This window comes from Buteo buteo, chromosome 5 (genome assembly GCF_964188355.1).
Source record: "Buteo buteo chromosome 5, bButBut1.hap1.1, whole genome shotgun sequence".
In the NCBI taxonomy this organism is placed as follows: Eukaryota; Metazoa; Chordata; class Aves; order Accipitriformes; family Accipitridae; genus Buteo; species Buteo buteo.
In genome coordinates this window covers 1,352,317-1,375,319 of record NC_134175.1, presented here as the reverse complement: position 1 = coordinate 1,375,319, position 23,003 = coordinate 1,352,317, and the positions used below count along the sequence as shown (strand labels likewise).

The following is a 23,003-nucleotide window of genomic DNA, read 5'->3' as shown; positions in this document are numbered from 1 at the left end:
CCGGGGCGGCGTGCGAAGGCGGCACACCACACCGAGGGCTCGCACACCACACCGAGGGCTCGCACACCACACCGAGGGCTCGCACACCGCCGTGCTGTTGCCCTCCTTTGCTGGTCCTGCAGAAAGCTTGGCAGGGCAGAAAAATAAAAGCTAATCCTCAGCCCTCCATGGGCTGACCTCTGAAGACCCAAAGCACCAACTTTGGGTCCCTCATTACCAAGGCGGGTAACGTCAGTGCAACTACAGATGTATTTTCTTCCCCTCCAAAATAAGCCAGTCATTTCCCTTTCAAAAAAATACTTGGTGGGGGTCTCAGAAACGTGTGCTTTACCTTCAAAACTGGAACCAATTGTAATTGTGGGAATTGCTAAACATTTCCAAATGTGAAAATGTTTCTTACCTTTCAGGTTCTGTGCAGGAAAAAGCCCAATGTTTATTTTATTAATTTGTACGAGAGAAGCTATGATGAAAAAATTGCAGGGACAATTTAAGGACTCCTTATTTCCTAGAAAACCCCATAAGATGTGCAAACATGAACCTATGCAGCAGTGCAGGATCATGTACACCTCCAAGAACTAGCCAAGCTCCAATCCTTCGGGGATCAAAGGATGAGAGGGAAGCAGTATTCTAGGTAACGTGTTTAGACCGCAGTTAGGAGAGTGTCACTGGGAGGATAAATAATTTGGACTCACGTTACTGTTGGGTCTGCAGCGTGACTATTGTAGAAACCTGAAGCAAAAAAGCAAAACAAGCTGCAAATTGTATTTATACTAAGCAGCATCCTCTTCACCTTACTTAAAATGTAGGATGTAACCCGTTAGCCTTAAAACAGCCACAGAGCTTTGAGCAAGCGGTGGATTAAAGCCGGATTGTTTCATTTTCTGGGCATCACTCTGCTTCCCGCGGCAGCTGGGGCCAGGCAAGGCTCCACAGTGCTAGACCTGACTCCGGCAGCATGGAGCTCATCCCGGGGAAACTCGCACCCTGCTGCATCTGGGCAGGGCACGGCAGTCCCCGCGGCGGGCTGCAAACTGCTCGCATCGTGTTGCTTAAGAGAAGCAGAAAGTCACACCGTCCCCCAGCACCAGTCCGCTTTTAACACGGGACAGAGCGCCCTGTATTTCTAGCGGGTGGTGTTAACAACGGATGACACCGTTGCAAATGCCGTGGAGAAAAGGACAGCCAGCCTGGGAGAGATGTCCCACCTCGCTGTGCCCAGAGATAAAGCTTGCTGGTAGCAGGAGGCTGGAGCAGAGATGCGGCAGACCCACCGCCCTGACAGACATGTCTCAGACATGCTCCAGGAGGGGTTTGTGATTTGTGTCAGAGAGGTCCGTGCCATCTCGGTGCTTGACAAAGCCCAGGCTGCACCGAAACCACACCAGCCTGGCCGAGGGGCCGGCTGCTGCCAAACGGAGCCGGCGTTTCTGCAAGTAGCTCCGGTTTGGGTGCCCTGCAGCGAGAGAGCAGCACCCAGGCTCACGATCTGTACACCCGGGCTCCGGGCGCTTCTTTTTAATTCTTCTCACCAAGGAAATCGCTTCATTGCCTAACTGAGAACTTGTGGACCACTGGAACAGAGGCAGGGGACTCGTAACTGTCACACACGAGGCAGTGTCCCAGCCGAGTGCAAGGAAAGCCTCCGACTGTAACGGACACAGTTCTAACTCCAGTTATCAATACATATTAAAGAAAGAGCAAGGAACAAATAGAGCCTAAAGTCAACAGCCCTTTTGGTGGGAAGAGACCAGCTCCTGCTGAGGGCTATTCTAATGTCAGCTCCCCTACCTCCATACACCCACCTCCTTTTCGGAGAGAGCAAGGAACCACATGTCTTTGAAGGAAGAGTTATACACTTACAGATGGTTAAAAAAAAAAAGAAGTCTCATTATTTAATTTGCTGTTACAAATCAGTATCGTCTAAAGACAGTTTGAGTAACCGTGACTGCCCTGTACCTTGCAGACTCGGCAGTTAGAGGGAAGAAAGGGAGAGCCATTTCTCTCTACAACAGTACGAGGCACATTTTCTCTTACCAAATATGAGGCATGGAGAACTATTCCAGTTTTTAGCAGTTGCTTGCCATAGACTATCATGTTACCAAATCAGAACATCTCTGAATTACCAAACACGGGAAACTCAATAACCTTCAAGAGAGAATTTGTATATTGCACGAAGGTTAACTAAATAAAGCTTAGCAGCCCCAAAATAAAGCCGAGCCAAAGATACAACTGATCCAGCTAGTCAGAGCTTAACTATTTTCCTTTCTGATGTGGCAGCCCATTGCCACGCTCCCCCAGGCTGAGCTTCACTCCACAGGCCATGACCCCAGGGTTTCTTTGTTTGACCCAACTTTAATCAGCTTCCTTCTCCAATTCCAGCAAATCCCTCTGCTGATGGCAGCCAGGAATAAAGGCTATTGTACAGTACGGAGCTGTGTTTCACAGCAAGCCATGATAAGCATTTCCTTTCCCAACGTCCAAGTTCCCCAAGCATTACAAACAGTGGCCAAAAAAAGTAGAGAGCAGATTATTGGAGTTTTGCAGATAAAACAGGGGCTAGGGTAAAAAAAATATCGGGGCATCCCTCACTCTTTATCCTCTCCACTTCCGACTCAAAATTAAAGGAAGAATTTGAAAAGCCTGCTTACCGTACTGACAGCGAGGTCCTTGGAAACCAGAGGAGCAGTGACAGAGCTGCGAAGATCCCTCGATGCAGTTTCCACCGTTGAAACAAACCCCGTAACTGCAGACAGCTGCAAGGAGGCGGGAGAGGATAATTCCTGAGATCACAATCAGAAGCATACATGCACTAATAAATACCCGTTCACCGATTAAGTTCCTGCAGCCCTGTAGCAAATGTGAATAGTTATAAAAAATATCGTTGAACCATTTTTGAAAGGCGACTCTTTTTTGGTTGACAACGCGATACTCAAACAGTACACAAAGTCTCTCAAAATTTAGGCCAGGAGGTGAAGTACCTTAGGCAATGTCTAAGGGCTTGTCTTAAAGTGTGGCTAAGTGAGAATTCACAGGAAAATGGCAGCAGAGCTGCAGGGTTGTTGACGAAATGATGCTTTTCCAGCCCATAAGTGGTAAAATAGGTGGAAAATTACTCGTGCAGAATCATATCAGACCTTGTGGCAACAAGGGTAAGTCAGTTATTTTGCAGCTGGAGGCACCTCTCAGGAACAAACCACTAGGAGCTGCTTTCCACCTCTGCGCTGAGCTTCCCGGGTGAGCTGGCTACCCAAATGTGGCGTCACCTTCTGAATGGACGAGAGGATGAAATAGAGCTAAACTGTAAGTAAGCCTGAGCAGCCACATTTCTCTGTTCTCACCAAGTGAAGTGTAAAATGTACACAGAGACAGCAAATGCTCAATTAGGCTTCTGAAATTCACCTTTTCAAATCATCTACGTAAAACCACAAACAAGGGTATGTTTTTCAAGTGAAACGTATATTTCTCGTAACTCATGAAATGCAGCCAATATTTTATATTTCCCAGTAGAAAATGCTCATCTCAAAAGGAGAAACGTCAATGAGTGACGCTGTCATGCGTGCTGTGCTTTGTCAAAGTGTAAGGACGCAGAACAAGCGCCTATCTTCCTTTTTCAGTCCATTTAAAGATTCAGACAATGAAATTTTCTCTCTATTCACTGATCTGGACATAGCTGTGTTGACGGCCAATTTCTCCTTTCTTTTTCCTGCACCTCCTCTTTTTCTTTCCCTTTTCACTTTCATCGAACAAACTGTAACAAAATCCAAGAACAATGGGATTGGGTAGGAATACGCTTCACAAAAGCCGTGGGGAACCAGGTAAAGGGAGCCAAAAGAGCTTCACCTCTCTCCATGGTGCGAGAGATGTCGTGGTAGCACCCGGTCCCGCAGTTCCCACTCGCCTACCCCGAGATCCTGCTCAGCCCAGGCCGGATTGTGGACAGCCCTGGGCCAAGAGCAGCAACGGGACCCACGTGTAACAGCTTATGCACCCCGGGAAGGAATGCACTGCGACTGCCAACTGTGGCACAATCACCTGTGTTAGGGCCCCTCATGTCCTGTTGATACAGTCGATGGATCCAGAGAACGTAATTATTTCAAGTAGCTGAAATTACAAAAAGACGGACCCGGCAATCCAAAACCTGTTGGCTCAGAAACACACGCTTACTAGAAAGAGCATGGAACACAGGCGAGCAGACAAACGCTGACGGACCCCAGCGCAGCTTATGCTTGTGATTTACTGTGGCCGTGTGCTGGCTGAAACAGGCTGCTGCCCGGCACGGGCGCCGACCGGAGCGACTTGCCAACAGAATAAGTGAACCATCAACCTGCAGACATATACTGCATCCTAGGAAGATGCCAAGCCTCCTCTGCTGAAGCAACGAAGAGATTTGTCTTTGGCTTTGCTTTAGTGGAAACAATAGGGGGAAAAAAGGAGTGCAATGTTTTTCTCCTGCTAGGAGAGTTAGGGGTTCTTCCAATCCCAAGGCACACACAGGGGTAGCGGAGTCGCTGGTTAGTGTAAGGTGGTCACAGGCAGCTAGTGACCCCCACTCCAGACCCACGGTCAGGATTTGCCCCAGCTAGGTGCAGCTGGCTTTCCCGATGCAGCACACGTACACGCAGCAATTCGTCGGACTTGAGAAAAACACCTTCCCGAATAATATCAGAACTGGCCTCTCCTCAAAACTTCAGCAGTCACGCTTCCTTTTAAAAAACTGGACTGCGGGGGTCAGGGTAAAGAGCGTTTTCAAGGATTTTGCTTTGTAAAGAAAGAGCCTGAGACACTTCAGAACGACTGCAGAGTCCCGCGTGCTCCTGGCCACTCTCGTGACACATCTGCCACTCCTCACGCTAAATTCACATCACATGGGAAAACAACACAGCAGCATCTCCGGCGTTAATGTTACCTGGGCTCAAGAGTGCAGACAGGCTACATAAATGAATGAATGGATAAATCAATTAAAAAAAAAGCCTGGAAAAACCATTTTTTCTTCTCTAAAGCTGCAAGGCTGCCAGTTCTGCATGTCCCTTCTGCCTTAAGGAAAAAGCTGGAGAATTAAATACACCTCCAGCAGGTACAGCCTGGGAACTGAATGTCAGCTCCTCAAGCGTGTTCAGTGAGCTCCCCAAGAGCCACCAGCAGAACTGGTCGGCGTGGAGGGCAGTGCGGTGCTGGGCACAGGCTGGTGGAGAAGTCCCCATCCAGAAAACTCTGGACCCTGCTCAAGGCCGGCAATGAAACAGCACCTTTGCAGTTACCGACTGAACGAACAAAGCCCACGATTAAATTACAAACCTACGTATGATACGGGGCCACCTGGAAACAATTATAACAGTGCTCACTGGACTGAGGTTTCCACACGCAGGCTGTCCATAACTTTTCCCTCTTCTTTGCAAGTTGGGAGCCCCCCTGGTTTCTCTTCCCATTCCAGCTAAAGCTGTAACTAATTAGTAACAGAAAGAACAGGTCTGTGATTACACATTTCATTTTGTGTCATTATAACTGGGGAGGAAAGGCACCCCGTGCAGCCTTCAAAAATGGCTCCAAATACTTGGCACAAAATATTCCGTGTCTGCTCCAAAACACCAATTGTGGATTCAGAAGAAAAAGGAATCACAGATGGAAACAGTGCAAGGAAGTGTTTGCATTTTTGGGGCACGTTGGCAGGACGCTTTGTGCACACAGGAAGATACATTTGCAACCTTACCAACGCATTTTCAAAGATCATTTGGAACTTTAAGACATACACATTAAATCAGAGATGGGAAAGAGCAGGTACTACAAGCACAAAAGAAACACAAAACTTGTGGGTGTCAGTTTGCCACATCTGAAAAACCTCCTTCCCTCCTGATTAGCAGTGCGCTAGCAGTTGCACAAGTGGGAATCATGTTTTGGCAGTATTAGCATCCCCTGTCACACAAAGAGATTATGCGGGCAGTAAAGGCAGGTCCCTTTTCTCTCCCCACCCTCACCTCCAGCCTCCTCTCCGCTAAATAACGATGGTGATGTAGTTAGTGCAGTGCAGATTCACGTCCTCAAAACTCCTAAATGCTGAAAGGTTTCATCAGCTGCGCAAAGCTCATCGACGGCTCGCGTGAAGCTGCCTGAAGTACTCTGCCTCCTGACGATAGTGGGGAGAGAGACAAATCAGCACTTTGTTTTGGGGCTCAGTGAAAGTCAAATCACTGGGTCAAACCCTGGTGATGGCCAACCCCTGGGTGCTATTCCATCGGGTATTTACATAACTTATCATAACGCAATCAGTTACAACCTACTCTACATGGAAATCTAATAACCACATTACTAAGTTGCCCGCTATTCTCTTCCTACCACTGAATCCTCCACGTATCAAATACTGGCTCTGTTTTTTCCTACAGAATCACAACTTACTACCTAGTTTCTCCTCTGTGCTAGATCTCGATACTGACTTACACAACGCTTTCCGCCTAGTCTGCGGTGATTAAGAAGGTTTTGTGCAGGTTTAGGTGAATATGACATTCTACAAACGTGCACGTTTGCTGTCAAAACACACACTCTTACTAGACAAAGCTACGTACCTACTTTAAGGATGTTTGCTCTGTCACTTCTCTTACAATGCGACTGCCAGAGCACCCTGGGTTTAGGCACGGCTGTTAGACGCAGGCGCTCCCTTGCAGCTGACCCAGCTCCAGCTCACCAGCCTGAGCAGTAACTTCAGCTCGTTCCAAGTCTCATTCTCACTGATATCCAAACTCCCCCAGCATTGCACCTTAAATGCACTAGAGCTGAAATACTTGAGCCTCAGTGTTGGCTCTTTGAAGGACCTGATGATTTTTCAAATCCCCCCTCCAAAAAAAAGAGCATTTAGTAATACAAAGGTAGCATTGAAGTCCAAATTCTCATCTACCCAAACTAATGAAGCAGTGATGAAATGTAGTTTCAGAAATCCAGTTATCTTCTCATCTAACGTTTTAGTCACTTTTCATAGCCACGTATCCTGGGGGACCACGGCGATCCCGTATCAATCCCGTGCTGGCCTGCTGGTGCAGAACACTGGAACTTGGGAAACTCTTTCACCAGCAGCCCGCTCAGCTGAGCCACGCCGTGCGACGCCTGTGATGGCAAACAATTCCCCGGGCGCATCCTCCCACGTGGCAAGGCAGAAGGAGCGTTTCATTGCAACTTCCCATCTCCAGGCAAGCGCCAAGATTTTCTAGGGCTGCAGCCTAATTTTTTCTAGCTCCGGTCTTGCGAGAAGGGCCATCTTCTGCTTTTTTCCTTTCCTTCAGGCCTCAACGCGGTTAGATAGAATTGACTGGGTGGCCAAATTGCATAGTAAGGTGGTTTGGTTTTTCCTGAGTCCTTCACCTTAATCACCTAAAAAACAGACTTTAGACAGGGTCGCAGTAAAGCTCAGCCTGGCTCCACGATGCCCTATTTGCCAGCAGTGCTCAGCCCTCAGAGGCAGTTTGGCGAGACCCAAAGCACAACAATGGAAAATATTAGAAGCAATTGCAGCGACACAAATCGGGGATTAGAAGATACGGGTGTTATTCTTGGCTGTGCCCCAGATTTCTGAATGAGCTGGACAATTCCCTGCTCTGTGCTTCAGGCTGGCACATACAGAGTGGAAATCATAATAACCTACTTCCCAGCCCAGTGGGGCTGAGGGGCCCGCGGGTCTCCCTCCCCTACGCCTTCCAAGCCTTCTGCAAACTAGCTCCTAATTCAGAGCGACAGAATTTAATGCAATGAAATTTGGGAAAAGGGTAACAACACTGTTCTGGGAAACAGGAAAGAAAGGATAAATTACGGAAAGCATCACCTCCTTCTGCCTGAAAGGCCCACCAATGGCTTTTGCGAGGATTTAGCAAGGCGGGATTCTCGGGAGGTCAGAGACAAGAGACTGATTTAAAAGGAAGAGTGGCGGAGAAGAACATTTCTCCTACAAGGGATGGGCTCACCGAAGTACAACACGGCCATCCTCTGCGTGGACAAAGATGGTCTCCCAGGGGAGCATACGTTAGAAGTTTAACCGGTACTGAGCTCGATCCCAGGCAAAAGGTTCAGAAGTTCAGTCAAAGCCTTTCAGCTGACAAAACAATGGGCCTCCAGGAGCCAAGAGGTGATGTACAAAGGAAAGCCAGCCTAATAGGGAAATTAAATTGTTAACCGAACACATTTCCTGCCGAGCCTTCCAACCTGTACGGCAAATAATGGAGCTGCTCCCCCCCCGACGCCGGCTCAGCCGGCTCCTGCGTGCCTGTGCACGCTTGCCTGCGCGGCCGGGCTCCCGGGGTTCTGCAGCGAGCCGGGCTCGGCCGTGCCTGCGGAGTGCTCTTTCCCTGCTCGCCGGATGATAGGCTAAAGCTAAGCGGAGTTGGCAGGAAGAAACGCGGTTCAGCGCAGGGTAACTCGCTCTGGAGCCTTTTAATAGGCCATTTGCGACTCATAAAAGTTTCTCTTTTAATGAGGCGATTAAAATTCAACTGCTTTCTACTCAACCCCTGGGAATGCTCGGAGGGGTTTTCAGCGTGTCTCCCACCTCCTCACCAAATGAACGTTAATTCTCCCTCTTTACCTAGGGCCAGGCTCTACCTCTGCCTGAGCTAAAAATCAGAGCAAAGCGTGATCCTAGCGAGGGCTGGATAAAAACTCAAGACAAAGACAACTCGGGACGGTAGCCGAAGCGTTAGACCAGCAGCTCAAGCCGAGCTCCCCCAGTAGCTCCCCGGAGGTATCCGAACAGCAAACCGCACTGTGGTGCAGGGTGCCAGGCAGCGTGAGCCGCGTGAGCCCCAGCAGCCAAAACTCTCCGGCTGCATGACGGCCAGAGCTGGCTAAACCCCTTCTTGGCCAGGCTGCGCTCACTTAGGCTATTCCATTTCCTTGAGCTAGCTCATGAAAACTCGACTCGGGTATTTCCATCCCGCTCGGCAGCAGAGCCATGCTCTCTCCGCAGCAGCAGTCCCAGCCGGGACGCAGGTTCCCTGGTCTCGCCGCTGTGCCAGCCCGAGCGAAGAGCCCGTGTTTTCCGCAGGAGCGTGCGGTTAAGGCAGAGCTGGCATTGGCACCTCCTGCCCAGTTCACAGGCAACACTGCGACTGTGACAAGGTCACCAGTACTAAATCAGTAACAGCCTCCTCTTTAGCCTCTGCCATAGTTATCGCTCTGCTCAGTGCGCTTCTGCCTCACGGCGTCATTTCTGGATGTGGCAGGGGCTGGCCCAAGAGCACAGGTCTGTTGTCTGCGGCCAAATGCCAGCTCCTCCATGCAGATCCAGAGCTATGGACTTGGTGGGACTCAGCTTTTCAACATCTTCCACTGGAAGTAGAGATCATGGGCATTACCAGACAGGCAGGCTCCTCGTCCCAACCAGCGAGGGCTTTAACTGTGTTATTGAACCCACGTGGAATTTAAGTAGCATCTCAGAGGCCACTTGAAATGGAGAAGCTTAGTCTGAAAGTCAATCTATCAGTAATCAGGCAGGGAAAGGACCTGATGCCATGCTAAAAATGCAAAGGGTGTCTTGACTTCTGACCTTTTTCCTTCCCAAATGGGACTGAGCGGATGAATGCTCCAAGACAGAGGGCAATGGAAACGCAATAAGCCCTCACACTTCCTCCACCAGCAGAAGGGACAGGACAAAAAGCAGGCAGACTGCAAGGGAACCGGGCGCCCTGCCTTTACAAGGTGAGATCCGACAGTTTCAGGGGGTGTTACGAGCAAGCACAGCTGTCATGATTTCAAATGTCACAGTAGGAGAGGAACAAAGACATCAAAAATTCTCTGAGACCCGTGAGGTCTGTGTGGAGCCATTAGTCTTCAGATCGCTTGGCTTCGGCGCCATTTTACAGGGTGTTTCTATGAAATTTTCCATCTCTTTCCAATTTATTTGCTCCCAGCAGAGCCCACGCACTCCAAGTCACTGCGTACTGTCCTCGCAGCTCCATATTGGCCATTTTCTCACCTGTAAGTGCTTAGAGACACAAACCTGCGTTTTGGGAAAAGGAGCACAACCCTTCTTTTGCTACAGACAGCCACCAACCCAGGCAAACAATGAGTACGCTCGGCACGGTGGCTGCAACGGGACAAGCTCTCTCCTTCCAGGCACCAGCGCAGGCTCTGTGAGCCCAAAGAACTCGACTGAACCGCTACCCACAACAGTGCTGGGACCTCCCAGTTCATAATGCTGTTTAACATCACCATCACGTGTCAGACTGTACGTCACGTTCAAACAAGAAGAAAGCAGCAGGCTTTGGCTGATTACATGCAAGTCTACGGTGGTGAAAATTTCCCCTACTAAAACATCATATGCGTTGGGTTTTTTCATTTTTAAGGAAAAGTGATGAACAGTCCAGCATATGGAGCAAAGAGAGCCCTGCAGTGAAGAGATGCCAGGCTCCAAGGGAAAGCGAGATAAGGTGTCCTTACTGGAGAGATTCCACCACACCGTGTCCAACAGCTCTAATTAAGCTGTCAACAGCGATGGCCTTCCCCACCTTTGTACTCCTGGAACATGATCAGTGATCTCTGAAGACAGATAGGAAGGGCCACAAATCCCGTTGACATATTTTGGCACAGCTTTGTTGCGTTCAGCAGAGCTATGCCAGTGAATGCAGGCTGACTCGCGATTGCTATACACAAAATAGAAAATCCTCTAAGGTACTTAGTGCCCTGGCTATGTTTCCCTGCCTCAGCAGTTCACTAATATTTACTGACTCATTTCCCCTGCCAGCCCTTCCTACACTCTCTTCTGGTCCAGAAGAACACGCTCGTACTAAGGTCAAGGCCACCAGCAGGAAAAGTCATCACACCCCTGCAAACCAAAAGCTGGGAGCCCCTCAGGACGAGGATTGAGTTACAGAGAAACCAGAAGCGTTCCCCAGGACAGCCTGCAGATCAGGGGAGAAACTCCTGGCTCATCCCGCAGGATTTGCCTCAGTCCAGCCTGCGGGATGCTCATCCAGCTGCTGCTAGACCAGCACCGGCTGCGTGGGGGGGTCTGGAAACGGGGAGCAAGAGCCCCACGGCCCCACTTCAGCCACCTAACCGGGTGTCCGGTCTTCTGCTGCTCTCAGGGGATGCAGAAGATGATTCACAGAGCGATGTAACTCGAGTTTCTGCCCTGAACAACCTTCGGGAATTGCCCCTGACTGTGCAGAGGGCCCACAGAGATGAGGTCCCTGTCGTGCACGTTGCACTTGAGCTATAGGAATACCCATTTTTTCCGTCCCAGAAACATAATGTCACAGCCCGGTCCTGGTTTTAAAGTTAATGGTATTCAACCGGGTCTGACTGGCTGAAGGGAGACAAAGCCCCACGCATCAGAAACACACGTGTCTCCTGGTGAATGTGTAACACAGAAGGGGGAACATTTATATTTTCAGCATCACAAGAGTATTAAAAAGACTTACAAGAAATTAAATACCAAAATAAAGATGTTAGAACGCGAGCTCCAGAAAGGCACTTGGAAATCCAACACACGCTTTCCTTGTGAGCTTATGCCACGTATGATCAAGGCAACCTCTGACCCTGGAACCTGAACCCTCTCTGCCATAAACACCAGTTCCACGCTATCACACCAGTGACGCTCTTACTTTCTACTTTCTCCCTCCTGCCATGCCAAAATTTCTAGTGAAGAGGTTTTAAGCCACCGGACCTCCCTCTCTTTTTTATTCCAGACCGACTCTGCAGTGAGCAGTTGGGCAAAGACCATTGCCCAGCCTCTGAGTGCTGGTCCCGGTGATGAGGATGATGATTTAAGAGCGTGCCCTGAGCAGCCTTATTTCCTTTTCTCTGCTTCCTTCCTGGATGGAATTACTCACTTCCTCGGCAGGAAAAATCATTACAGGACGCACTTTTCTGAGTTCATCTGAGGTTATTATCTGCTCGCTGACAGTGGGTTATTAGGCATCCACAGAGTTTCCTCTGGCACAGTGGGGTTGCTCTCCTGTGTTGCAGGCTTTTGAATAGGAAGAATAAAGATTGGTTGGTAGACACACTTTTTTTTTTTTTTTAAAAACCTTTGCTTCAAGCATCAAAGCGCAAGGAAGGTATACGCAGCCTCTTTACAGAACAAAAGATGACTAGCTGTGGGAGACATTTTCCTATATTGTAGGTCAATTACAATCAAAAGCGCCTTTACAATGGAGTTGGACATGGCTAGCTTTCATTCCCTTGACGGCAAGGCAGGTCAGACCCCAAACGCTTTGCTGGTTCGCCTGCCTATTACTTAAAACGAAAGCTGCTTTTCTATGGTGAGGGTAGGAGCGCACCTCCAAAGCCTAATTCAGAAAAGATCAGAGCTCCTCTATGCAACTGGGCCGAGAATTAATAATATATCACGGGGAGCGTCTGCGATTCTGCCTTGATGGTGACATTTATTTCTACACATACGCTCAGATAAACCTTTGTTTGATTCAAGAGAAGATTCTACTTTGGTCTCAACATGTCAAAAGCAATGTTTAAAGTTAAATATTTCCCCAGCTGGATGTGGCCGCTGTGTTTAGGGGAAGGAGCCGGGAGCTACGCAGCATCCGCCTCCCATGTCAAGCAGTGCAGCCTGGAGGGGGAGGTGGGAATATGGGGCCCACGAGGATAATGCTGCCTCTGTCTTCTGCAATAAGAGCATAAAATCATCTTATATACTAACATTTGCACATCCCTAGCCTGACTTAGGCGCAAATCTGAATACATATTGCAGCTTCCCTGCACAGCTGGGAAGTAGATCCTCTCATGCCTGTTTTGCAGAGAATTACACTAGAGCAAACACAAGAGAGGAGGAAAGCCAGCCACAGAATCCGAAAGTCTCAAGTTCTGGCTCTCCGCTTCAAACCTTCTAAGTGCCATCACTTTACCTGTGCTGGCACTTTGCTTTCTCCTCTGAGGCTGATGCTGCGACATCCCTTGTGGGATCCCACCGGTCCTGAACCCGAATGCTCACCCTTTGGCTGAACGAGGGAGCAGACGAAGGGGAGGACTGCAGAGATCTCTAACCTCTGGCAGGGGTATCTCAAGTGCAGGGAGTCTTAGAAATAACAGAACTAGTACCTGACACACACACCTTTCCAAAGGAGTTGAGGAGTCGCGCCCCTTTACAAGTGAGCTGCTGAAGGAATCCCGCGCTCGGCTGCGGTTCGGGGTGAGGAGCAGGGAATGGCCAGGGAGCACATTCCAACCAGGGACCGCGCGCTGCCAGGCAAAATTCACTGCCTGCTGGAGCACAGCACCGAAGCCCAATTTCTCAGCCTGGGTGCAATTAGTCAAAGGCCGCCTCTTCCAAGGAAGCAGCTCTCACGAACGCTGAGTAAGACCAACTAGCCGGCAAATTAGCCATCACCGGCACGTTCAATCACACAGACAGCAATTACTGGCTTTTAGAATGAAAAGTCCACTCAGGGCTTGGATTACAGCTCTCCAGAGCTTCTGCCAATGGCACCCTCTGAAACACCAGTTTGGGCTTGATTTTAAATGTTTAGTAGCATTTGGCAACCAGATAAATGAATGTGACTGAAAACCCTTTCATGCTGTGATGAGGAAATTCTCCAAAGACAGAAAGCAACACACAGCGCTTCCTGGGAAGCCAGAGAAGAATCTTTCTGACACACAGCTAAAATAAATAAAAATAAAAACCCAGAAGCAAACAACAAAAAAACCCCCAGTTCTTTTTAAAGGCATATTTATAGCATTTACTGCAGGCACAGGACTTGAAATGAGCACCCTCAGCCAACAAACCAATACTGACAGCAGCAAACAAAGAATCTCATCCGAACAGCGCAATACTTACGGTAGAGACAGCCGGCATCCCCTCCGAGCTGGGACCATCCTGGGCAACACCTGTATGCGGTCTGGTATTTCACCTTGTACACCTGCCTGTAGCCCGTGTAATACGCAGTTCTGAAACACAACGAAACGAGACACCACCCAGGCAACGTTAATTCCTGCAGAACGAGGAAACTGGAAAGAAGTTGTAACTCTAACTGTGGATGTAAATAAAATGAGGAATTTGGTTTTCAAAATTGCTGACATTTTTTTCCACCCGGGCTAGCAATGATCGCTGATGCTAAGCAAATGCTTCTTAATTTACTTTAATCGGGAACACGAGAGACTGGAGTGTCCAGGTCCTCATAACACCACTGGCTCCTTTCTCCTTTTCTAAAGTATTTCACAGCTCTGAGCTCCTCTCCTAAACTACTTGTTAACAAAGGAAATTAAAATTTTAAGAGCAACAGGTATTTCAGTCCAGCTTTAGTGAGCATGAGCAGGTCTCTTCAAGGGGCTGGTGAGCTAAAAAATCATCAGAATCCCAACAGGAATATCAAGCTACTCAAAAAGCTCTCCGTGCAGTTGTGTTTTACGTAGCAAGGCTGGTTAAGGCTGACAGAACTGACTCTCTGATGGAAAGGGCTTTCGCCTCCTCGGTTCTCCTACCACTGCACCCTGCAATAACCCTCAGCTAAACATCGACGAGCCCAGCGCTGCAGCCAGCACCACACCGGCCGCGCCACACGCGTGACCACATCTCTCCCATCTTCCAGAAAAAGCTGGAAGCCCTCTCCAGCCCAGCACGGTACCAGGATGCGACGGCGCAGCCGCTTCGCCAGAAGCAGCGGCCGCAGCCCCACGCTCGGCAGAGCCAGTGCAGGTTTGGCAGACGATGCTGCGCTCAGGCAGAAGCTGAAGGTCCCGTTAACAACTCCTACCTGTTACTTCCAGGGTGGGAGTTGGGGTACTAAAGCAGGGATTGATCTGAAGCATAAATAAATAAAAGCGACACTTCTTTCCTGGAAATGTGATGTTGTGTATATGTGAAAATCGAAACACGGATAAAACTTCTGAAGCCGATTTTTAAAAAGCTCCTTTGGCAGAACATGAAACTACTCCACCAAAGCAAATCAGACAAATGACAACAAATATTTGGCACAGCAGATGTGTTGTACATGTCCACCGAAAATATTTATCCTAACTCAGTCTAGTTGTTTGATTTCATCTGAGTGTTTCTACAAAAACCCTAAATAATGGTGAACCATTTATTCCCATGAAGGAAACCTTCAGCTCCTTTTTGGTGCCAACCAGCATATGGAAGCACAGCTGAGAAAAATAAAAGCAGATACCAATTTTTTTGTACGAGCTGTTAACAAATGATGAAGGAAATACTCGTGTTCCAGAAGCAGCTGAGAAAGCAATTTACAGTCTCTCAGGCACCAGAAGAGCCAGCGATCAGGCACACATCCATCTGGATCCCCTTGGTACCAAGGGCTATCCCCCAGCCCAGCCCAGGGCTTTAACGCGATGGGCAGGGTGCATTAGGGAGCGCAAGAGGACACGAGGGGTGCGGGCTGGTGCTAACGCAACAAGCGTTCGCTGCGTGGGCCGGTCTGGAAAACACCGTCCTTTTCATCCAAAGTGAGAAAGACTGCACGGCAGCAAGCAGCCTTCTCCTTCTGCCCTGCGTAAGCTCAGGAACGAGGAGGAAAAGGTATTCTGGGAAATAGTAATGTAGGAGGGCTCAGGACTAATCCTGGCCACCTTTCTGCCCCCAACAGCCCCAACCCTGCACACCCTCATCTCCACGAGCCTTGGTGAGCTTGACCGGACACTTCACACCCTTAAGTCAGCCCAAGTGGGGTCTAAAGGAGATGCAAATATTTTGACAGCCTCTGTTGCCTGCGGATATCTGGATGCCGCAGACTGGAAAGAACCGCATAGGAGATACTTTATCTTCAACGTTTCTGTTTTCTTTTGTGTTTTAAGGAGTCCCTGGCACAGAAAATGTTGAATAAGCCAGAACTAATGGAACCCAGGCTTTACAATCCTGCTGTGTCCTGCTGCTGAAAATCTACTGCCAGCCCCTCTGGGACAGGGCCGTCACTCCTCCAAGTGTCGTTACTGAGGGCTGAGCAAAGCTACCTTCTGTCGTTACCTAATTCGGGAAAGTTACACAACCAGTAGCAAAACCAGCACGTTACCAGGAACAGCAACAAGCGCAGCCCTGAGGACACTCAGCTCCTCCGCGGAGGAGCAGACACTGGTTCCCTGAATGAGCAGCGCTCGTGTCCTGGGGGTGTGGAGCAAGGTTTGTTATTATTTTTAGGAAACGTTGCAATCCAGCACTCTAGGTGCAGATACAAGTCCTACAAAAACAAATGCTACTGGTTTTGGAAAGCACAAACTCAGCAGACAGGCACCCCCTTCGGCCGCCCCCCGACCCTACCTGCCCCAGGCCATCCTCCCTCCTCTGCCCACCTCCCCTAAACTCCGCTTACAGTTTAGGCAGAGCAACAGGACTGCAGCAGTGCCCGCAGTGCTCCAAGCGTGCCCAGGAGTGTTAGGAAGATAGCTCTAACGCTTACGAACCCCGCACATCAGCGGCTCGTGCTTCAGCCCCCGCACACCGCTGCTCCTCGCCAGGCAGCAAACACTGAGCACCGGGGCAAGGAAGAGCACACGCTGGATTTTCCTAGTTGCGTCCATGACCTCAAAGGCACCAAGGCCAATTTCAGGCCAGCCCTGCGAGTGCCAGATCCTGAAGCTGTTCATATGCTTCCTGAGCCCCGTGCTGCCGGAGCTGGGTCCAACTGGAGCAGCTCCAGCGGGTGAGACAGAGGCTGCGTAGCATCCCCGTGAATGCCGAAACTGCACGCTTCGCTGCCCTCAATTGCTCAGCACAAGGGAGCTTGGCAGGAGATCTTCCATCTATCGGAATAAGCTTGCTGCGATGGGAACTCCCAAAAGAAGTTTAGAGTGAGGGGTTACAGGACAAAATCGTGCCTGAGGAAAGTTCTGCTGATAGTCCTTTTACTGTCCAGCTTTTAAAATTCCTTGGGTGAAATCCCTCGCAGGACCTCTAGGCTTCACCTCTGTATTTTCATCAGGAACGGAGTTTTAGCACTCGGCTGTTCCAATATTTATAACGAAGTGTGACAGTAAGTTTTTTCTTTTCGGTTCCTTGATTTACAATGTCAAAAACACACATTAAAGAACGAAAGGGACAGCTGGGTCTGAAGAGTTCCCAGCCTTTGAAGTAGAAGCAGACAGGGCACCTATCATTTCAAAGTCCTCTCTTAAAACATGGTCATAAGACGGACTCTGTTTGCTCCTTTATTACCACTACACAGATATCATCACCAAGATAATTACTGGCAATTACAGGTTAGGAGGAATTCCTAAAGTCAAGACTTAAAAGCTGTCTCTAGTCCAAGATGCTTCTTTGAAACTACTACTATCATTATTATTTTGTAAAGGCTTGTAACTGCCTAATGAGGCCGGAAAAGCAGGTGGAGTACAGAAGAAGACTGGGCACGTTGCAGTTTGGCTGCTGTGTAGGTAAGAAAAGTGCATTCATTATTTGCACTGCTGCACATGTTCATAGCCCGCCCTCTGCAACCCCTCCTTGCTTGGTCTCCCAGCTCCCAGTAAAGGCCAGTCGGTGACTCAAGGGATACAACGATTAGCTGAACGACCACATCAAGTTTTGTGCTCGGAGTACATTCGAACTCCTTTCTTGCCCATGCAAGCCTAACTCTGCTGAGCTGTACGCTCTTCTGAGGTGGACCTGAGCACTGTCCTGCTCACGGTGTGAAGGGAAGCCGATGACCCCGCAGGAAAGCCAGCTAAACACCACCAGGTCAGCAGTCACCCATCCTCACGGAGCATCGTTTGCACGGTGGCCACATTCATTATTTTTTTTTAGACCTTGCACAATAAACCTCACTTGGACCCAGCTACTGCCTTCAGCTGTGTAAGACTACAGAGGCATTGAGATACCTCTGCTTTGAAGCCGGGACATCTAAAGATACAAGAATAATGCATGCGGTGTGATTAAGTCATTTCATTAGCATGGCACGATCATAGGAAACAGATGTAGTACATTGTCAGAAGACTAGAAACATCTAACCACAATGACAAAGCTTCTTTCGAACAAAAGCAATACATCTTCCCATCAGGAATTCCTTAACAGCTGAAAAACTCTTAGCGTCACAAAGATGCCAGGTAGGGTCAGAAACCCCTCCAGTTAGATGCACATAGAGTTTACAAAATCTCTCGTAGTCTCCTGGTTTTAGCCAAGAAAAATATCTAATAAAATAGCTCTATTATTTACAGCTAATTTGTGGGTTCAGAGCCATGTCTCTCTCTGCACGCAGCTCTCCAGTTACATGGACCCCTAAACGAACTGCTTTATTACCCTAACGCCAGACCCACTGAAGGCCAGGTACCAAGTGCTGGGTACTTTCTCCTCTCTCCCTGGAGAGCTGCCGGGGATTGAGGAGATCCACAGCCGTGTTGTCTGGTCACCAGGACTCCTCGGAGGGTACCAAGCAGTTATCGAGCCCGTTTCCCGTGCCAGACTACAGCCCGGGCAGCAGGATGGGCACACACGCGCGGCTCTTCCCAGCCCTCACCTCCTGTGCCCAGACCCTGCCGGCTGCGTGGCCACCGCCGGCACGGTGGGGTCTCCCCTTTGCAGAAGCAAAAGTGAGCGACAAGCTCCCTTCCCCGCTGCTGCTGGCGAGAAGGAATCAACTTCCATCACGCAAAGGAGCAAAGCAAGCTCGAAGGAAGAAGACGTACCTCCGCTCGTAGCCCGTGCACCACCGCTGTCCTCCGCAGTCCTGCTTCCACACTTTGACGGTGCGGGTAAAAGCCTGGGCGCATGGCTGCCGGTGCCCCACGATCGCCAGCTCCTGCTCCGCGCAGACGTTTGGCCTGGCACAGAGAAACAGAGGTGTAAAGGGGTCTGCACGCTGCTGCGAGAAGGGCGCAGCGCCTCCACCGCTTAAACGGGCGCCTGCTACGGGCAACTTCATTTCCTTACTGAAAAAGCAGGAAGATCTTATGCATATACAGCGTTTGCCTCTCATTTAATGAAATCAGCACACGGAAAAGAAATCTGCCAGGTCAGGCAGCCACAAGCAGTTGTCAAGTGCAGCCTATCCACCTCCCCCAAAAACTCTTGGATGTGATGCTCTTGGGAGCAGATAGCACGTTAACAGCGTGGCACTGGCAGCAACAAAACATACAGTATAATCGTATCATCTGTGTTTCTCAGAAGCATGTCATTAGGTCTTCGTGAATCAGTTAAACATTGGAAACTACAAGGTGACCATCACAAACCCATATTCATAGATGGAAAATTGCCACAGAGAGAGGGGACACGTTGAGTAATCCCGCGCCATGAGTCAGTGGCAGACACGGGAAGCCTGCTCCACTCTGAACCCCCTTCACAAACTTCCAGACCCGCGGCCGGCGACGAGGCTCAGAAACAGTAGCAGAAATCTACAGCGATATGGTTTTATAACATTGCAACGTAGCAAACTTCAGCGAGATAGGGAAGCTGCTGACATTTCGTACCTCTAGGTCCTGGGTCGCTCTACAGTCCACTTGAAAATTGCAGCAGTGCTTTTCCACTGATACGTTTAGGCTAAGTTTCAGCCTTAAAACAGAGAGGATGGATCAGAAAAGAGGCAGCAGCCTACACGACGTGGTAGTACAATAATTGCTGTCTGTCCATTCTGTCTGTTCTCAGTTAACAAAGGAAGCATATGCTTTCTTTGCACCTAGGGGCCCATTTTTCCTGACTATTGTCATTGCAAGCACCAATGATAGCTGCATCTTCTGACAGCGTTTGGGAAGAAAAATTATTCTGCTACTAGAAATGATACATCATTTTATTAATACTGCTTTAAATCAGAATTCAATTTGCTGTCTTAGATGCTTTCTCACTCATTCAGAGCTAAGGGCTGCAAGACTAATTCCAGTAAGTAAAGTGAAAACATATAAATCAGTGAGTCAGAAAATAAGGAAAATACCATTTGTACTTACTTTCTTTTCTAATCCTACCTCTCCTTCACCAAATACGTAGTTTTAATTAAAAATGAAGAGGGAAACATTTGGCCCTGACTTAATAAGTTATGAGCCATTTGTTATTTGGAACTGCTTCTGTTGCTTGCAATTCTTCAAAAGGGACCGAGAGTTTTCACAAAGGTACTTTCTATAAAACAAGTTAAACTAAATCATTTGGACGTGGTGAAGCATAGAGATCGCAGCTGGCATCTGACTGCTCCAAGACGTTCAATTACACCGCTGTTACAGCAAGCCTGGCAATGCCTTTGGGATTAATGGCTTGTTTCCTTCCCCCTCTAGCTTTGCTCTAAAATCCCCTCTCGTCGTCCCCACATGTGGCGACCGCCGAGCTGTTTGGCTTGCAAAGCTCCGCACACATCGCTTCACCAATACAACAGTCCCCGGCGCTAATGGAGACTGCCAGAGCAGCTCTTTTATTCCGTGAGTGTCTCCGTACAGAGCGAGCTGCAAGCTGATGCGGAGAGCGGTGTTTCCCTACCCCCGGACCTCCTCTGCTCTTAGCCTGCAGGCGCCTCACCTCCGAGCTGTCTGCGCGGCCAGAAACAGAACTGAAAGGAACCCCGAGGACGAGGTTGGCAGCGGCACCGTTTTGGTGTCATTTATTACAGCGAAGAAAGGTTCTTGCGTGCCCCAGAGAGCGGTGGTGTGTGTAACGGGCACCGTCAGCAATGCCCTCTGGGAAGTGACAGCACTGCCCAGGCGCTGGCGTCTTCTTTTCTCTGACACTTTGGCACACATCTCATCTCTAGTGTCTCATCCAAGAAGTCCTAAAAGTGCTTGTCAAGGCAGGAGCACAAAATCTCTGACACAGGGAGAAAAGGCATCTTCTTCCAAAACCTTTGTCTGCTGAAAAGGACCCCTTTTCAACCGAAAAGTTAAAAACATCGGGGAGAGTAGCTTGGCGTTCACACACCATGCAACACTGGGCTCATTTACAAAAAAGAATCAGAGCAATCCCCTGCATGGAGAGATCATCTTCTGGCAGGAGACCAAATTTGCAAGGAAGTTTCCCAAGGAAGCCAAACGATTAACACCAAACTGTAACTGTAAAATTTAATTAAAAAGAAAGAACTACATCATGCTGCTAGAGTAACAGCCAAAGGGGGAATGAAACATGCAGTAAGAGATACATGAAGTGCAATAAAAATAGCAGGTCTGCGAAGAAAGGTCAAACTCTTTACACAGCAATCGCCTCTTGCACGCACACAATAGCACCATTTCAGTTAAAAACAGTGAGTTACCTCCTACAAGCAAAGACCATCCAGTTTTTCAAATTTCTATTCCCCTTGACATACATCTGGTACTAGATAAAGAAACACAGACCAGCCCTCCCTCCCCTTCACTCTCTCTGTTCCTCCCTTCACCCTTGATTTTAAAATACTGTATTTAGCTTCTGCTGTACAGTTCCCTCCCCTATAAAAAACACTCCGGTATTCTTTTCTTGCTACTTACATATGGGGCTGAAGTTTGTTCCCAGAAGCAAGAGAAGATATTCGCAATGCCAGGATGAATGACAGTGCCACCGCATGAAATTCCATCGCAACAGCTCCTCTCTCCCCCCGCAAGTCGCTTCCAGTGGTGCCGGAGAATCTCACAGCCTTCTCAAGCACGACTTGCGAGTCCCTGTTCCTCAAAGGAGGACACTCCTGGCTGGCTTCTGCTCCCCTCTTGCCGGCGTCTCTCTTTCTTGCAAAGGACAATGCTATCGGAGCACACGGGAATTCTTGCACAGGGAGAGCAGATTTATCATTCCTAGATGCTTCCTCCCATATGGGTTCAGTTCAGCAAGTTTCTTCAGTCCATGGAAAATGATTATAGTGCAGATTGTCGCTGGGTTTTTCCCAAAACCAAACCTGGCTTCTTATGCTCATTTCCTCGTAATGAAGCGTACTGAAGTGATTTTTCCTTCTGGCATTTGCTTCTTGACAAAGCCCAAAGAGCTGGTGGCTCACAAGACCTGGGTTCTGCCCAGCAATGAAGCCCCATGTGGGTTTAGCCGATTCGGAGTTGTGATCCGCTTCGCAAGGCAATATAAAAACCAGCACTCAGCAAGGGAAAGGAAAAAGAAGGGGTGCTCTCCTGCGCTCCGAGAAGCCCACCTCCCTGAGGGCTTTTCCAAAAGCAGGCAGATGGGGCTCGTTTACCCCATCTGCATAGGTGAAGCCATCCTCCTGCTACAGCTCCCCACCTTCCTCCAGAGTCGGGCTCCAGTAACTCCTGCGTGCGCACGCACACTAAGAGCAGCTCCCCTGCATTTCAAGGGAGCAACAAAATTTTCCTCCTGCCTTTCCCAGGTCTAGCTCCTTCCCCTCACATGCTCTCTTGTTTCTTTTCTTGCTGACAGTCAGAAATCCCTCCCACCAGCTGTGGCCAACCCCGACGAGAGGAGGGGGGAAACCCTGCAGAACAGTAGCAGAAATGATTCGGGTTTGTTTCTCGAAAGACAGCTCTTTTGCACTACCCAAGGCCAGCTCCGTACACACCACTCAAAATCCCCTTCCCAGCAGCTCTAGAAATATCCCACAGAGATTGAATCTTCCCTACGTCCTCTAACAGATAACAAAATTGATCACTTCCCAAGGAAATTCTGCTGTGGATGTAAAACAGACAGGGTCACATCCGACCTGCGCTCAGCTGCTAGAGCGCTGTTAAATGACCTGTTCCCGGCGCGGCGGGGGAATACACTGGGCAAAGAGGGAGTTGGGGAACAAGATTAAACTGCTATCTGCCTTTTCCCACCAAACTCCCCACTATATAGGCCATCAGCACAAAAAGAGCCGTTGACAAGAATTTTGCTGCAGCCGGGTGACAGCCCGCCAGCCCCTGTGAAATGAGAACATGGAGAGAGAAGTGCCCAAGCCTAATTCTCAGATGGTTCGCTGCTGAGTTTCCTCTTCCAAAAAACTGCCACGAGTATCACCAGTTGTTATTACCCATCACAGCAGCAACAGTGAGGACCGAGGGGCTTACAGAGGGCTGAGCTGTCTCCTGCCTCCCCTCCTGGAAGGATGGGCACAGGGCAGCCGGCGCAGCAGGATGGGCAAGAGGAGAGCGGAGCAGGGATGCTGCACCAAAACTCTCTTGCCTCAAGAACCTGCTGGCAAACTCTCTCACCAAGGGCGAGGAGGAATCAAAGCAACAGCTGGCAGACCCAACCT

General features: G+C 49.2%; 1 protein-coding gene across 1 annotated transcript in view; it reads right to left on the bottom strand.

Annotated features, from left to right (window-relative positions):
• MEGF6 (multiple EGF like domains 6) overlaps positions 1-21,457 on the bottom strand; it is a 128,864-nt gene extending 107,407 nt beyond the window's left edge. The window contains exons 1-4 of the mRNA XM_075027135.1: positions 21,298-21,457; positions 18,553-18,687; positions 13,769-13,878; positions 2,649-2,753 (exon numbers count right to left, since the gene is read on the bottom strand). Of these exons, the coding sequence (XP_074883236.1) occupies positions 2,649-2,753; positions 13,769-13,878; positions 18,553-18,687; positions 21,298-21,383 (436 nt within the window). The 5' untranslated portion in view covers positions 21,384-21,457. The remainder of the gene's footprint in view (positions 1-2,648; positions 2,754-13,768; positions 13,879-18,552; positions 18,688-21,297) is intronic.
• Between the last annotated feature and the right edge of the window lie 1,546 nt (positions 21,458-23,003).